This window comes from Cyrtonyx montezumae, unplaced genomic scaffold (genome assembly GCF_038088225.1).
Source record: "Cyrtonyx montezumae isolate F1298 unplaced genomic scaffold, pur_monq_1.0 scaffold_4, whole genome shotgun sequence".
Taxonomy (NCBI): domain Eukaryota; kingdom Metazoa; phylum Chordata; class Aves; order Galliformes; family Odontophoridae; genus Cyrtonyx; species Cyrtonyx montezumae.
Genome location: NW_027072045.1, coordinates 32,396,640 through 32,414,184, shown reverse-complemented (window position 1 = coordinate 32,414,184; position 17,545 = coordinate 32,396,640). Strand labels below are relative to the sequence as shown.

Below are 17,545 nucleotides of genomic sequence, written 5' to 3'. Positions count from 1 at the left end.
GATTAAGGCACGGTAGGAAATACATGAATTGTTTTGCTGGTAGAACTGTAATAGAGCACTACTAGAAACATACAGATCTGTTTTTATTTATTCATGTTGCTCTAACACCTTGAATCAACGGCCAGAGCTAATGGTTCCATTATACTATATACTCTACTTGAAAAAGTAAAAAGTAATCTTTTCCCAGATTACAGAAGGAGGAGAAAAAAGCAATTATAATAAACAAGAAAGAGACAAACTGATACAAAAAATAACGACGACACTACCAGTAAGAGAAGGTCATAGCACACAAGCTGCTTACAGGCCCCATGATACAAAAATTCTTACTGTGTACATTTAGGTACACATTATTCATTTAACAGAAGCATAAATAAAAGAAAAAACTTAGTCTTTTTTTTCTCTGAAGCAGCTCTATCACCATGGCAAATCCTAATATAAGCACACCATTCGAACAGTAATGATTCTGCTTCTCCCAATACTTAGAAACATTTATACTGTGAGAGGATGCTTAAAAGTGCAATATGCACTACAGGCACTCTTAGCAGATAATTCAGCTCTCTCAGACCCCTCACAAATTCAAATCTCTGCTGATAGCATGAGGAGAGAAATGAGATCTCAACGGTGGCAAATAAATTGTCTCTTGGTGTTGCTTGTATTTTCATTTCTTTTTTTTTCTTCTTGTTTTGCTTTTTTTTTTTGTTTTTAATTTTTAATTTTATTTTGCAAAAGGAACACTGTGCCACTTAACACTATTCCTCTTCAGTAATATCAGAAAGAATACAACAGTGCCTGATTTATAAAACAGGAAACCAGAGAAGGAAATAAATGAAATTTTGCTTTAAGGAGGCTAATAATGCTACTTATTGGCTAAATACAGCTTCTTAAAGGCATATTCATGCGCAGGATGCATTTCCTTATTAAATACACAGCTCTTTAATTTACTTTCAATTTCCTCTGAATAAAAAGTCGAAGTCATACCCTGCAAAGGGCCACTTGGCTGCAGCAGCAGCAAAGAATGTATTTCAACACTGACGTGCAGGTAACAGATTAAGTTGTTTTGCAGTCTGTGCTTTGATCAAGTTCAGGGAAGGTTAATATAAACTATTTGTAACTTGTCATGCCGAAGGCTGAGTGTCTAAAGAAAGTCACAGCATGTATTCACCCTCTTCCTAGCTGCAAAGATCTGTGTGATTATGGGCACTCTGCACTGCTGCTCGTACACTTTTACATCACATAAATAATAGATGACACCACCGGATGTTGTATGTAGTTTAATGGAATCCTATCACAGAGGAAAAATATATAATGGTTAGTGTTTAAAGCTGGGCTGTGAAAAATGACAGACGTTAATAGAAAAGAACAAACCCAAAAGGACTGTATCCCTCATGGTTACATTAACTACCACCTTGGTCCCAATACTGCCTTACTGCTTGCTTCTGGTTTTCTCTTACGTCAGTTTTGAGCTAACAAAGCCTGCAAGCTGCCTAACAGATGTTATGGGGACTACAATACACACACAGTTGGTTTCTTTCCTATTTAGGGTCACACATGCTGTACTAAAGAAACTGTTCTGATCTCAGTAACATGAAAACACATTTACAAGTAAGAAGAACACACCACACTATTCTGGAGTAAGCAGGCTCAGCAGGAACGACACCTGCAGAGCTGTGGCACCGGGATGTGCATCCCCAAACAGAAGCACCCTATCCCCAACTACAAATTCTGAGCCAGTTTTAAGATCCCTATGATTCACTGCATAGACATCTTCCTTGGACCAAGGAAGATGAAAAACAAATATGCTCATCAGGAGTTGTCAGTTCAGTCTGCCCTATAGCAACAGATTCAGACCATGGTTATGAATGCAGAGGAATTAAAGACCAGATTGTGATCAGACAACAGACAAATGTGGGTCTAGACTGCTTCACATAGCGTCATTTATGCCACCATGCACTCAAGATCTAAGACCAGATTCAGTACCCTGTAAACGTCCTCACCAAGCTGATGACCAGAGCTTGCCAGGATGCGCAGACACTGGCTCCATACAGCATGCACACTTCTTTCCTCAAGTGAACTTGAGTCCTGTGCCTTTTCAGCACTGATCTGGACTTCATCTCCCGTCAAAGCACATTAGCTCTCTCCCTTCTCAACAAGGACAGATGAGAGCAGTTTCCATTTGAGAACAAACCCAAACTTGCATTGCAGCATGCTTTCTCATTGCTTCTCATACCTAAAGGCCAGCTGCTCTCCTTGTTCTTGTTCAGCTGCTCTTGAATAAACCATTCAAGTTGCTCTCCTAGAGATCCTTCTCATTTCACATAAGGTTCTGATTTCAATCTGCTTTTTCATTCCCCTAAAATTCTAAATTTTAGTAAGGTTCCTCCATAATCTCAAAATAAACCATTATTCCCTTTCTAGACCTTTTTTGAGATCGAGATTCTAAATTTTTAGCATCGCTCTGATATGTACCCATTAATGGCATCTGTCCAACAAAGTGAGATAACAATTTTTTTCCACAAGCCCTCTGCCACTCTCAGGAGCCACTGAGAGCATTACTCTCCTACCTGCCATTCATGGCTGGGACCTACACATTATCCTCACTCTGCAGTTATTAACTGATATTACTGATGGGCTGAAAAAAGTCAGCCTTGCACAGAGCCTGACAATAGTCAATCCTTTGCTGTTTTTTTTTTCTACCTCTTTCTTTCCTTCTTCCCCTCCTCCTCTTTCTCATGTAAAATATAACCTGTTTGTCTTCACTTTCAGGCTCCGTTCTGTCCACAACACTGAGACCACTTAGAATTGCAGCTTTTCTCTGAATGCCTTCCTATTTGAGAACAGCTACCTTAACATCAAAACAAAACAAAACTTGATCCATGCAAAAAGAATACTGTGCTTGGGAAATGGTTCTTCCAGAAAAAATGCAGGTTTGAGCAACTTCCTCCTTGAAAATATAAACAAACGCTCATGGGATGATGTCAAAAGCTATTTGTTTTTTTTTTAATTGCTTGGAAACCACTGGTTCAGAGGGCAGACTAGTAGGAAGCAGAAGCACTGCATCAAAATTTTTGCAGAGACAGAGAGGTATTGTAAGAGCCATCTTATATTGCCATCAGCACTAATAATCCAACAGATTTGCTGTCCTTAGAAACTGAGCACAGTAGAGACTAACAGAATTACTCAGCATCAGCAATCCACAGTGTTTGTAGACACAGTCAAACTGAACCACAAACCGATGAATATATGCTGAATGCTTTCTGCAGAATTACATTGACACTGAAGTTGTCAGGTACTGAAGTTTACATTTCTGAGCTACACTTTTGCTTGTTACAACTTTGTTTTGTAGCTCAAATACCAGACATTAAATTCCCTTCTCTCCAACAGCTCATATTCACCAAGAAATTAAAAATAAACAAATAAATACACGAAGCAACCAGACAGAAGGATTTGTCTGATTGTCTCCATAACTTCACCGTTGTAAACACAAGGGAACGTGCTTTAGAGGATCTAAAGTATCCTTAGATATGAGCACATCAAACAATGAAATATTGGTAGAGTACTACTACCTCTGCTACAAACACTTGGATCATCACCAAGCAGAAAACCATTATCCTCCTATTACTGGTGAGACAGCAGAAATAGACGTGATATAACTCACGGCATAAAAATGATTCATAGCACAAGACCACTGAATAAGCTTGTTTCTTTGCAGCTCTGTATTTTCAAGAAGCTGAAACTGAAATATAAGACTTAGCGTGCTATATCAGCATTCAATACACCTGAATGGTTCATAATATTACAATTTATGAGAGCTTTAAATGAAACATGATGGTGTCATTTTTGCAAACAATTCCATTAGGTACTTATTTCAATCTTTCAGCAGTTCTAAGGGACTAAATGTGCACGTGTGTCAGCTATTCTGGATCTCCGAACCAAGATTTAACTATGTAATTGGGTATAGCAAAGTAATTATAGCAGTTACAAAGCGTATGTTTAACAGAACAAGTTGCTGCCAGAAAAAGGCAGTTGTGTCCTGCAAGTGAAAAAGCATAAATGCTGCTACTGTGCTCCTGTGTATCACTAGGACACCTGTAAGGGGTGTGGAGATGGTCTGTAATAGATAGGAGAAGATGCTATCAACTGACCAGCTGCTGCTCTTACCTTCACCCTCACTGTGACGGTAGCAAGACCCGGAGGCATAGTGCCCTTGCTGTCGAAGGCTTCCACAAGGAAGGTGAAAGTTGCATCTGTGTCAGAGAATGACTCATAATCCAAGGACTTCAGAAGCGATAACTCGCCCGTATACTTGTTCAGTGTAAAATACTCTAGTGCTTCCTGCGTCCGGATTCGATACGTAACATTAGCACCAAGATCAACATCTTTTGCCTAGAGCAAGCAATACAGAAAAAAATAAAAAACGCCAATGGAAACAGAATCCATTCTACAATAACTGTAAACACATTTTGTCATGTTACTCTAATACTTCATACTACTGCACAATAATCCACTGGAGGTTATTAAATTAAAACATACCTGCCATGTGAAATGAGCACAATATTTTGGGCAAGAGTCAACATAAGGTTCTGTTCTTGGTCTCTTCCCTGGGTAGCCACTACTGGCCACTGCCAGGGAGAGAATGCTGTGCTAAGCAGATCTTTGACCTTACTCTGTACAGCAGTTCTATTTCATACCAGTATTTAGACAAAGAATATTAATTTTAATTAGGAGGAATATTACACGATAGCTTTAGCTGTTCATTTGACTTACAATTTACCTGTAGACAGCTTCTCATTAATGTATGCTGACCAAAACTTCAGGAGGCTCTTGCCAGCTTATGGAAAATGAACCTCAGCTATATTTAGAGATGTGGCCCAAGGATGAGTCAGAACAATCGACAATTAACTCTTACTTTGTTAAATCTTTCTGGTGGTTCCTATAGTTAACAAAGAGAAGACAACACCTCCAGGTGGCACCTTAACTCCAGCTATCTCAGATGACAATCTTTGTACTGGATTGATAACTCTTTGAAACAACTACTCATCTTTACTTATGAAGGCTGCACTGAAAGTAATGCCTTCTATTTTCCTGTGCTGGTTCCAAGACATCAGAAGTGGATGCTCGTGGTATGGCAAGCTGGTGAAAATGCATAGCTGATGGTGCTGACTATGTTGAAAGTGTGTTTTGTACCTGAGAATTTGCTTTTATCAACTACTGTCATCATGCACTTTCTATCTGTTGTAGCTTCCACAGAAAAAAAGAAGAGGTATTACTTTCAGAGCTACCTTCATATAATGAGAGAATAGATGCGTAGGTTTAACTTAAATGTTTGAACCCACTGAGACAAAGCTCTGTCTTTTGCATCCTACATGAACACCTAGGAGCAGCATGATGAGCTTTCAAGCAGAAACCAAAAGCACTTAAAGAATTTTGTAAAACGATGTTCCAAAATATGACAGTAGCAGTGCTCTTCAATTTTATAAGTAATTGCTCTTATTTCCAAGTGAACCTCAACAAGTTCACACACAAAGGCCATTAATTTTTCAGTCTAAATATCACCTCCCCTGATTTCAGTTTGCTTTTTTTTTGTCTTACTGACTAGTTAACAAAAAACATGCACAGTACTGCAGAACATTTACAAAACATTCTCTCCTCTCCCTAACCCTTACTTACCTCTATCTGCAAGAAGACAGTGCCAGGTGGTAGATTTTCAGGCACCAAGACAGCATAAGAAGCATTTGTAAAAACAGGGCTATTGTCATCGATATCCAGCACCTTGATTGCTAAAGTTAGTGTTGAACGGCGAGGGTCCACAGCTCCATCTGTTGCTTCAACAATAAGTTCGTAATAGTCTCGTACTTCTCTGTTCAGCTTAACTGCTGTATATATGCTACCATTTGATGTGATTCTAAACAGGTTCTTGAAGTTTGCCAGACTGTAATGAACTTGACCATTAACACCCGCATCTGGGTCTGTAGCCTAAAGAAACAGAAAAAAAAAGTACCATGTTTTAATGAACATCGTGCATTTTTTATTTTACACTGTGATTTAGGTGTTTCACAGCTGCCATGATGGATCACAGAATCCATGCTTAGACAAATGTAGTCAGCTAGAAAGGAGAAAAAATTCAATCTTTCATTTTAATTAAGGTTTGTCACATCTATTGACATTTTAATCATTGCTCACTGAAGAACTACTTTAATTTCAACAGTTTGCGTATCATGCTCTTCAAAATCAACACAATCAAACTTCATACTCACTCTTCATCACATAGAAGATGCCGGTAATTGTAATGGATAAAATGTTTAGATTTTGTCCACTTGGTGTTTCTTTACCTGAATGGAACTAAGCCTCAGATTTCAGCATCAGCTAAGCAATTCTGGTTATTATGCAACTGCCCTGACAGGGATGGACACAATTCACATTCATTATTCCTAGAGGCACTAGAGCATAATTTCAATGCTGACCAGTTGTTTTCCCTCCTCTTAATTAAATTAAGGCATGATGAATAGGGTCATGTAAATTTAACATGGCCAATCTGTGAGAAAGGTATTTTCATTCATCTGACTTTGAAAGTGTGGCTACAGACATCTTAGAAGATGAGAGAATTTTATGTTCTGTTACAAGAACAGCGCTTGGGAAATACCCACGTATGTGTAACTCCGGTGAAGATGTTAATTTGAAGACATCATAATGAAGCCATTTATCTTCCTAAGAATCAATTAAAAGTTAATTAAAAGTGTTAACGAGAAAAATTCCTTTATGCTTTTTCCCTGCACTACATCAGTGCACTAAGCAGTGATGGCCACAAATTCATAATGACCAGTCTATGGAGAACTCTTTCAACATATAGTTGACTGACTCAGTTTAAAATCAGACCTATTTCCTCCATGGCAATAACAGATTTGGAGAAGAAGAATCAAACAGATGACATATTGGAAAACTATCCAAAACTTGTGAGGGAAAACAAATGTCAAAAATGTAACAGACAGCCCAACTTAAAGGAAATTGAAGCATGGGAAATGAAGAATTAGTCATAAAGCTCCTGCATAAGAACCTCCTGGGGGCTCCTGGATGCAGCTGGGGCATCTCCAACCTCTCCTCATGGTGCCCTCTACCCCACCACCACTACCTGCACACAGGCACTTAGTACATGTATATATTTCAAATTCAGGTTCATGTCTTTGCAGAATCAAAACTTCTTTTGTTAAGAAAAAGCTGCAAGAAAATGCTATAGTTTGCCCAAATTAGATTGCTTGTAGAGTGTAAGATGTTCATTAATTGTCATTTTATTGCTACAAACTTAAGAAGTGATAATGTACCAATTACAGACTTAAAATCTTAGACTGTTTTCTAAAACAATGACATCTCAAGGATATACAAAATGAACTTCCATGTGAATATCATTTCCTAGAGCCTCTGTGGGAGCAGCTCCCTGGAGAAGTCCTTGAAGGAGTCACTAGCAGCATGGAGCTGCCTGCATCTTTTGGGAGTTACTGCTTTTATATCTAAATGGATGACTTCAGTCATCCCATGTTCATCCCTGTGCTCAGTGTTACCACAGAAAGGCTCTGCCACCAGCCAGACCCAGCTGAGGAGGTATCATAATCCCCAACCAAAGGGGAAGCAAGGAGGAGCTCCACAGACCAAGAAGCCAGGCTTTCGTAAGTCCTGCTTTAAATACTGGCCATGCTTGAACTAATCTCTAGTATAATATAAAAGAGAAATAAAAGAGAAACTTAGCAGCACCCTAACTGATTTAATGTGTTCATTATTGCAGTATACAATCAACAGAGGGGGAGAAAAGCAAAAGCCCATTTCATTTGGATATTACTGTAGTCCCAAGGAAAGTTTCAAAGACAAAACCAAGCAAACCAAGCAAGACTAGGAAAGCAGTCAGGCCCAATGCATCACACCAAGCTTTTACAGTAGCTTTCAATCACTCCTCATCCTCACAGATTCACGCATAAGAAGTACAGTAAGAGCCTTGAAGCTTGGCAAAATTAGTCACAGCAGACTTTCTAGGAGGAGTAGAATTTTGCACAAGTGCCAGTTTAAAGGATTGAGCTTCACAAGCTGAGCCACTGCAGACTCGGATCAAGAGTCTCTCCCTGATGTTCGAGTCCGCCATCTGCTCCTGACTTTTCTAGTCAGGGCTTTCCGCAATTGTTCACAAAATTGAACAGTTTTGCTAGAAAGAATGAAAGGATCCCAGACATGGGATCTCCAGTGTCTTCAGCAACCAATTCCCTTGCCTTTTTGTAGCAACAACAGTGCAACGCAAACCACCGATATTAACTTTCCTCTGGGCTACACCAATATCTTCAAACATTTCTTTCAATAGGTAAGGCCCATCAGAAGTAACAAAGATCAAGGTAAACACTAAACATAAAACTGGTTAGATTTCTTCCTACTCTTCATAGAACAACCTCTTTATCACTCTGGATTCCAAGACCCCTACATAACCAATGTTGCTGCCTAAAAACCATTTTTTTCCTAAAATGAGAAATGAAATATGCGTAGAACACAATCTCCCTCTAAAATTTCCTAAGACAATCATTCTCTTCCCTCATCACAGCACAAGGTCAAGACCAGACAACTGAATAAAGAACATATTCAATCCTTCATTGTTTATCTGATAAGAAAAAAAAGGATATGCTTTCATCTGCTCCTAATCCAAGTCTTCCCTCTCCTCATCCCAGCAGCTGTCAAAGGGAAAGGAAAGCACTAGTTCACCTGTCCTTGGAAGAACAACACCTGGTAACAAGCAAGAGAGCGAAAGAGCCTGAAACATTCTCAGCTGTCACATAAGAGCACTCGAGTTCCCATCCCAAAAATCTACATACACATTCTGCTTTTTGATCACTTTAAAGCACACGCAACACAGACCTGGTAAATCTGGACAGGAGACGGTGTTTGCTCGTTTTCCCCTGCTCTTCTTCAAAGTGGTTCAAGCAGCTGTTAGGCAGATGTACCAAATTAGTGTCATGCAGCTGGAGTTTCAGAATTACCTTAAGTCACTGTGGACCAGTCAGAAGGGATTTCATTGGGATGGAGCAGTTTCTTTAAAAAGGTCTAAGGTAATTTATGAGTACACCTGTGAGTTACTGAGAAAAAGAAAACAGTGGTATCTGTCTCCTTTTATCAATGATTGTGACGAGAGATGCAAGGAGACAAAACACATTCTCTGCCTCCTATGCCATTGTGTACATTGAGAGACAGGAAAAGCACACTCCTCTAGTGACTTCTGTTGCTGCTCCAGTAATGCTTCAGATCTACATAACTTCTCTTGTTTCCACCCTTCACAGGAACAGCTTGTAAAGTACTGCATGGTAAAACAAATCTGCAAAAGCTACATGATAACCTTTATCTATTGTCTGAATTACCAGCTCTGCATAAATATTACTAAGACAACCTCACAAAGATGAACCAACAGTGTTCCAGAGTAACAAATTATCTTCCTCCAATGCAGCTTGAAAATAAACCACAAAATATGAGCTATTTTCCAAAAGCTTGGAAATACAATTCTGGGAGACCTGAATATCTCTTAAAGAATCATTAATTCTGAAATATAATGACAAATGCTTAAATGTCAGCAATATTAATTATATCATTATTATTCTTTTCAGAAGAAATCTCCTACTAATATCCTCAACTCTTGCTCACAACGGGTAACAAGAGAATTTAAGCAGGTTAACTGAGGATTTACACTCAAACTGCTAGAGATGAAAAACAGCAAAATAAGGCAGAGTTGTCACTCATACTTGTCTGTACAGTTCAGCCAAACATGACAGGTATCCCTTCATTAATGCTGAATCACTTCTTTGGAACCACTCTTCTCACAACACCCTCAATTTAGTATTTCCCGCAGCTCTTCTTCAGAGACAAAAGTTTTCCATCATCTGTCCTCACCCCAGCAAGACCTCTGGCTCTCTGACAGCCTCTCCAGCAAATACCACAGCTCCAGGGAGGGATGAAATTGTGAGGGAGGGTGCAAAGGATGCTGTTGGTGGGAGCTGGCTAATTGTTTTCAGGGAAGATAACAAGCTTTTTATTATTATTATGGGTTTAAAAGATTCCCAAAGCCCTCAAATTGTGTCAAATAACAAATCAAATGTGGCTGGAAGTGCTAAATTGGATTTCGCACTTCCTTTTTAAGGGAGATTAGTGTTTGTGCACACAGGACAAAACTAATATCTTCCAGATATAGCAAGGAGCCACAACTTCTGGAAAAATTTCTGGCTCAGTATTTACTTAAGAATATCTTAAGTAGTGAAAATCAAGCTTTCTAGATAGCTCAGTGTTTTTCTTCTTCTATTTCAGAAAGGCTTTATCTATTCTGTTACTTTCTGCCTGCTTTTACAGTCCTCAGTTTCCCTATTTCATTAGGTGCTCTAAGCAAATGAAAAGACTGGAAAGTACAAACAGTTCTGAAAGATTTCTGTCAGCTGAGCTCCAGATGATGCCAAAAGAAGGAAGCATAGAAACACTTCTGTCCTCACAGTATTGTCACAGTGTTTTCTCACACACTTCTCTCTTGCTGCAGGCAATCAGATTAATAAATAGTGCTCCTAAACATATGGTGTCACTGTGTGCCCTTTTCAGATAGCTGTAATATTTCCTCACAGTCTTAAAACATACAAGACTTCATTTCTGTGGAGTTTTCCAGAAAACTGATATTCAAATGACTTGTTGAAAAAAGATATGATATAAAGAACATACAATAATATTCAACATTGGTCTGTCAGTGGCTGCGGCAGTCCAATTGAGTCTAGCTGGTCTAAAATACAAGGGAGGAAGCAAAATGAAACTCATGGGAATTATCTTCACATTTTCCCAACCTTGAAATTTCAAGACAGTCCTTCCAAACTAATGCCTCCCTCACCTCCTAAATACTTTTGAAAAACACAAGAGGTGTTGGGTATATCCTCCAGGAATCTTTTCACAGAAATTAAAATTACTGGGCTACCATGCCAAAGCATTACCAGCTTATCATTTTCTCCTAACTATAAGGGCTGTAAACTTGAAGAGGGTAGATTTAGACTAGAAATTCTTTACTGTGAGGGTGGTGAGACACTGGAACAGGTTGCCCAGAGAGGTTGTGAATGCCTCCTCCTCCCTGGAGGCATTCAAGAACAGACTGGATGCAACTGCAAGCAACCTGGTCTAGAGGGAGATGTCCCTGCCCATAGCAGGGGGGTTGGAACTACATGATCTTAAAGGTCTCTTCCAACCCAAACCCTTTCTATGATTCCATTCTGTACTTAGTGCAATTTGTAAAGACATTACATGATATATTTTCTAATGCTGACATATTTTAGCCATTATACAAAAATGGGAGAGCCTTTGATAGTTACCTTTCATAGCCAATGTTAATTTCAGTCCATCTGGATGGTGATTTTGGAAACCAATTAAATGTGACTCTAAATAAAACTACATAATAAGAATAGTAAAACAATAAAACAAACAAATATAAATTAAATGAAAGTCAGAAAGCCCACGGCTGCAAAAGCATGATTTAATTAACTTGTGAGCTTCCTACAAAACTTAATCACATCGTAACATTCAAAAATAGACAAGCTTTCTTTAGGCTGGCACAAAACCAACTCCTAAATTTAGAAGCTCACTCTGTCTGATTTTAAATGAAAAGTGAGTAGAAATTCCGCTTTTACGAGGAGCATGTAATTTGAAGATGATACAATCAAGCTGTTCAGAGATCCATCAATGAATACACAAAGCAGCAAAAACAAAAACCAGAAGCTTATAATCCACGGATGAAATGTATTGTTTAAAATTTCCATATTGAAATGGGCTCCTGTGGATTTCTTTAATGGGTTAGTCTGGTGCAAAATTATTTTTGCCATTTCTCCTAGGTACTGGGCTCTCTTTATAAGACCACCTAATTAGAGAACATCAGATCTGAAATGGATCTTAGCAGCCAATGTTTGCATATGAAACTATTCATCTTACTATCCAAACTTTTGGTTTTGTTCTGTTGTATTCTCTTGTTTTCAAAGGAACACTTTACAGGAAATTTGTTTTCTTATATTAGAGAATTCAAGGCCACAGAGTTTGGAAATTACAAAAAAAAAAAAAAAAAAATAAAAGGGATACTTGACAAGCATGTCAGGAAAACTCTCCAGCTTGTACTTCTACCAGGCAGCCTTCAGGAAAGGAAACACTAATCTTGAGAATTGTTCAAGTTGCCAAAAAGCACTGATAAAGAAAAACTGCAGCCAAGTTAGTAGGCCCAGAATAAACTACTATAATTTGCAAGCCCAGGAAAAACAATTTGTTCTCTCAGATAAAATTCTAAACTGCAAAATCCAAACAGGCAGAATTGGCCATCAAAATCCTAAATGGTCATTTATTAGAGATGAAAACCACTGGCTCAGATGGCCTAACATGGCATGAGCTGAACTGAAATATGTGAAAGAGCTTAAAACAGACTGGGATTCAAGTTGTTAAGCAGACAAAAATAGGAATTCCTGTTGATACACAAATCCTTGGTTCTCGACAATTAGCTGGTGTGTGTGTGAAAATGGTTGAAATGCTCCTCTCTGATAACAAGTATCAAAATTTCCACTGCATTTAAGTACAACTGTTATCACTCTGAGAACAAAGATGCAAACATAACAGCAGGAACAGGAAAAAGAAACAGATTTTGAAATACAGTTAGTTAAAAATGCCTCCCTACTTGCTACACATTATGGGTAGCAAAGAGCTTTTTAAGTCTATTTGGTCTGCGTCTTAAGACCCTCTAAGTTCAAGGAACAGCTGGAAGGCAAAGGCAGCATGGTCATAGTCACTTGCTGTGAAGTATCCTGCAAGTACTATTGAACTCTTTGGGGTGACAACAGAAAGAAGCTAATCCTGGCCCAGCACTGCTAGGTCTAAGATGGAAAAAAAATCAAGTGTAAAATTGTTGAGATTGAAGGGCAAAGAATGATAAAATGAAGTTAAATTTCAATGTGAGCACTAATGATAAAAGTTACTATTTCTTGCACTTCTCATTGCCTCTTAGATCTCATCCCTCCATGTTACAAAGAAGTCATTTCCCAAGGGTTGCCATTCTGAGGACAGCAAGCAGGAAACAACACAGAGCAACCAGAAGCAAATCCCAGTGCCTTGTCTGTACACAACTGTAAGCAGCATTTAAACAACCTAGTCTGATCATGCACGTTAAAAATATTGAGGCTAGACACTCTAGATGCTGAGACTCTGAGAAGCTGCAATTTTTTCACCCCAATCAGTTATCAGCTGCAGACAAACCTGATGTGGGGTGGGTAAGATGAAGAATAAAAGCACTTCCAAGAGGACTTGAGCATATATGTGCTTTATTGAAAGTACACTACCCTCAGCACATCTTACCTGAAACATCTCACATGACATTACGTAGGCATGTACATCACCAGCATCTCTATGAACATTTAAGGTAGACGGTGTTGAAGACATTTTTAAGGGTCTCTACAACTAAACATAAACAACTTCCTTAATAAGCATGCAAGAAAATGATACCAAAAAAGGGCCTACTGAAATGACCTTGTGGTGATCCCACACATGGAGATTATAGAAATGAGCAACAAGAAGAAAAAAAAGAGAGATAATGGAAAAGAGTTTACAAATCATTTTGCACTGATAGGTTGTACATCATACTTCTACATGTGGACACTGCACAGTCATACTCCTAAATGATTATCCAGATATATTAGTCAGATGCACACGTTGCAACCAAATACAAAAGTCTGAACTTCCTCTGGTTGTGGCTCATTTGCCATGCTATGGCTCTCCAATCTTAAATTCTGATTAACTTTAGATAGATTCTCAATTTAAAATCCTATCTGCTTATACTGCTTTGTATATATAAAATCTGATCATCACCATGATGATCACAGGTCTGAAGCACCTCCCCCACAAGACAGGCTGAATAAGCTGGGCTTGTTCAGACTGGAGAGAAGAAGGTTGTGAGGAGACCTCATTGCAGCCTTCCAGTATTTAAAGGGGATTATAAAAAGGAGGGGAATCAACTTTTTACAATGGTAGACAGTGATAGGACAAAGTGGAATGGTTTTAAGCTCAAGGAGGTTAGATTGAGATTGGATGACAGGAGAAGTTCTTCACAGAGAGAGTGGTGAGGTGCTGGCACAGGCTGCCCATAAAGGCTGTGGATGTCCTGTCCCTGGGGATGTTCAAGACCAGGTTGGATGGGGCCCTAGGCAACCTGGTCTAGTACCAGACCTGGAGGTTAGTGGCCCTGCCTGTTGCAAGGGGGTTGTACCTTGATGATCCTAGTGGTGCTTTCCAACCCAAGACATTCTATGACTCTGTATGTATTAGATAAATGTAAAATACTTTCTTAGGTAATGTGCAGTGGTCACAGATTTGCTCTCTGTATTTGAAATTTACTTCAGAGATGTTGATTCTACTCCTCTCTTCCCCAGAGGCTTAATTCCTTACCTTCATCGACTGTCCTTTCTGCCAATAATATTCTAATTTTTTCTGGTCTTGTACTTTTTCTCCTTTCCTCTACCTCCAATTTTCCACAGCTGTCTAAAGGTACAGGAAACCTGAGAATTTAATTCTGAAAGCTGCTACTTCTAATGCAGGTGAGGTGTTATCTACAGTGCAGGTAAATGTGTGTTATAACACGATAAGTCATACTCCCTTGTATAAGCCTTCACGTAGAAAACAATGACAGTGGTGATTTAGGTAAAGTGAGATTCCTTTCAGGGCTTTCTGTAACAAAATCTTGTAGCATAATACCTCAGGAGCATTCAAAGCAGTTTCCTATATACAGAATCATAGAACAATTTGAATGTAATGGCTCTCCAGAGGTCACTCAGTCCAACCCAATAAGCTCTACTGACATCTGTGAAATTTAAACTGAGTTTTAAATTGTGAAACTTGCCAGGCTTCCCATCCTCTGCATTTCAATTAAAAATAGTAGCTTCTAAGAATTCACTAATATTCATAGAAAACTCAATTAGGAAATTGACATCATAATTGTGTTCTGCTACCATTCAAAAATAATAGTTGCTTCTGTAAACAACACATCTAAAACACTTCCATGCCATTGCAAGAAGTAAAATGTGAAATCTGTACACTGCCATAGAGGCGGCCTCTATTCTCACCTACTTGCCTGCAGTTGCTCTGTTCTGTAGTGGACAGATGCCACTTGGTACATACCAAAGTACTAGTTTACACATATTTAATATGTAGAAAAACAAGACTTTTCATTTTACTGTAGAATTAAGTAAATTTATCTAAGGCTCGGTTTTTCAATTGAGTAGAAGAGCTCCATGTCAAAGACCAACCTTCTATTTTTTTTTTAATGCATTTCTCATTTTAAACTGAGACACAGATGACAGAGGTATTAGGCACGCTGCGTGCAAATCTGTTTTCAGCATCGGAGCCCATTTATAGTGCCTTCATTTCAGGGAAAGTCTAAGGCTTGGTGATATTTGAGCATCTGATTATGAGTAGGTTGTTCACTGCCATGCAATTCTTTAATCGATATTTCCTTATCACTTCCTTTCACGTCCCTAGGTCACAATGGAAATTGCAAAAAGAGATCAATGACATAAGCATGTTCCTAGAACTAACAATCATTAGGAGGGGAGGCAAGAGAAACCAGGTGAATAGGAAAAAGCAGATAAATGGAGCTTGAGTCAAGGGGTGGGCAGAGGGGTATCTCCTCTCCTGGTCGGTCCCCATCAGGACAATAGTTTATTATTTAACCCTCAGACTGTATTTTTAAGTGCTGTAACAAACTATGCAGGACTACGTTTCATGTAAAAGGAATGCAAAGCCATTTGCAAACTTTGAAGCCACTGCTAGCCAACTACATTTCATTCCACTTATTCCACTTCTCCATGTCCCATGTACCTAACAGTACTGATAAAGAGAATGCTGATCATTCAGATGCTGTCTCTTCAACAGGACATCAGGCCACTCTAGACTGCAATAGAAGATAAGATGCTTCTATTTCATTTTCAAGTTTCCGATGTGAAGCTTTCAGTATTCTGTTGGTCATCTGTAGAGAACTTCACTCAGCAACTCTGCTCCTGTCTTGTTCAGGGATCCTGATGATCAGACATGACAGAGCAGCAATACTCCTCTGACCACCCCATTCAGACAGCGCTGTAAAATAGAAGGGATTTCAAATACATCCACTACACTGTCAGCCTTATCCCTTCTAGCTTTTGTTCTTTTCATCTTCAGTGTGCTCCTGAAATCCCCACAGGCAGCGGTCCTGTGCCAGTGCCTTCATGAACTCCAGGTGGAAGACACAATCATTTGAGTGGCAGAGTGAGAGCACTTCAGAGGGCTAGCACGGCCTCCCTGCCCCAGACAGGCCCACCTCACTCCCACATCAAGTCTTTCATTCTATGTCTCCTTGGGAAACTAATTCCTGACTATTATCTAAGCCCTTCTGGGAATCCCTTTTTAAGTCCAACTTTCCCACTCCAAACAGAGCACAGAAATCTATTATCTCAGGAGGAGACGTACGTGGGGAGCATTTAACTGTTCCTTTTCAGAGCCACAGAATTGTAAGGGTTGGAAAGGACCTCAAGAGATCACAGAGTCCAACCCCCCTGCTATAGCAGTAGATTGCACAGGTAGGCATCCAGATGGGTCTTCTCCATAGAAGAAGATTCCACAACCTCTCTGGTCAGCCTGTTCCAGTGCTCCATCACCCTTATGTAAAGAAGTCTTCCGCCCAGACAGTTACCAGTTGGTCAGGTATGATTTGGTATATTTATTACGGCTGTTCCCATTCACCTTCTTAGCATCCATTTGTTTGGGAATGGCCTGTCTTCCTAGAGATCGTGGTCAGACTCACCATCTTGGAGATCCTCGAATCCACCTTTCTGCCACCGCCAACGATGAGTGCAATGTTTGCCTTCCTAGTTAGAAGGAAACACCACTCCTTGGAACCTTTCAAGGATGACAGAAAGCATCTGTGCAGCAATGCCAGTTAACATTAGAACTTTTGGATGACCCTCATCTGCTCCCATTACATCAGCATGTACTTCCTTTAGCAGCCCACAACTTCATCTTCCTCGTGGGTATTGCTTTCCTCCTTCAGGCTGACGCTGGTCTGAGAGTTCCCATACCACGCCATTAAAAAAACACGAGGCATCAAAGTAGTGGAGCACCTTCTTCATAACCCTCATCCCTATGTCCTCAGCCCCAATGAACTGTGGGGACTGTACCTTTAATCTTAAGGTACAAATATCTTTTTGAGAAGTCAGCATTCAGAACAGAAAAGAACATCACAAAAAATAATTATTTTCTTAAATCATCTGTGCCAGTGCTCACTGAAGTGAATTTCAGTTGTTTGAAATGACTGCAGTAAAAGAGGTTCTGAAAAGAAGCCTCACCCATCAGCAGTTTAATTATTAGTGATGGAAACACATGAGACAGTAAATACTACTTTCTTTCACCAGGTCCTTTTTATTTGAAATAGCCTTTTACATTTAAACCACATTACAGCTTTACGTATAAAACATTCATACAGAACCACAGTAGGTGTGGGAGAGGTTTCTAG

The 17,545-nt window shown here is 39.3% G+C and overlaps 1 protein-coding gene across 1 annotated transcript in view; it reads right to left on the bottom strand.

Annotated features, from left to right (window-relative positions):
• The window catches only part of PCDH15 (protocadherin related 15), a 598,943-nt gene that overhangs the window by 99,874 nt on the left and 481,524 nt on the right, over positions 1-17,545 (bottom strand). Inside the window, exons 24-25 of the mRNA XM_065746677.1 lie at positions 5,668-5,973; positions 4,159-4,383 (exon numbers count right to left, since the gene is read on the bottom strand). Coding sequence (XP_065602749.1) covers positions 4,159-4,383; positions 5,668-5,973 — 531 coding nt within the window. The remainder of the gene's footprint in view (positions 1-4,158; positions 4,384-5,667; positions 5,974-17,545) is intronic.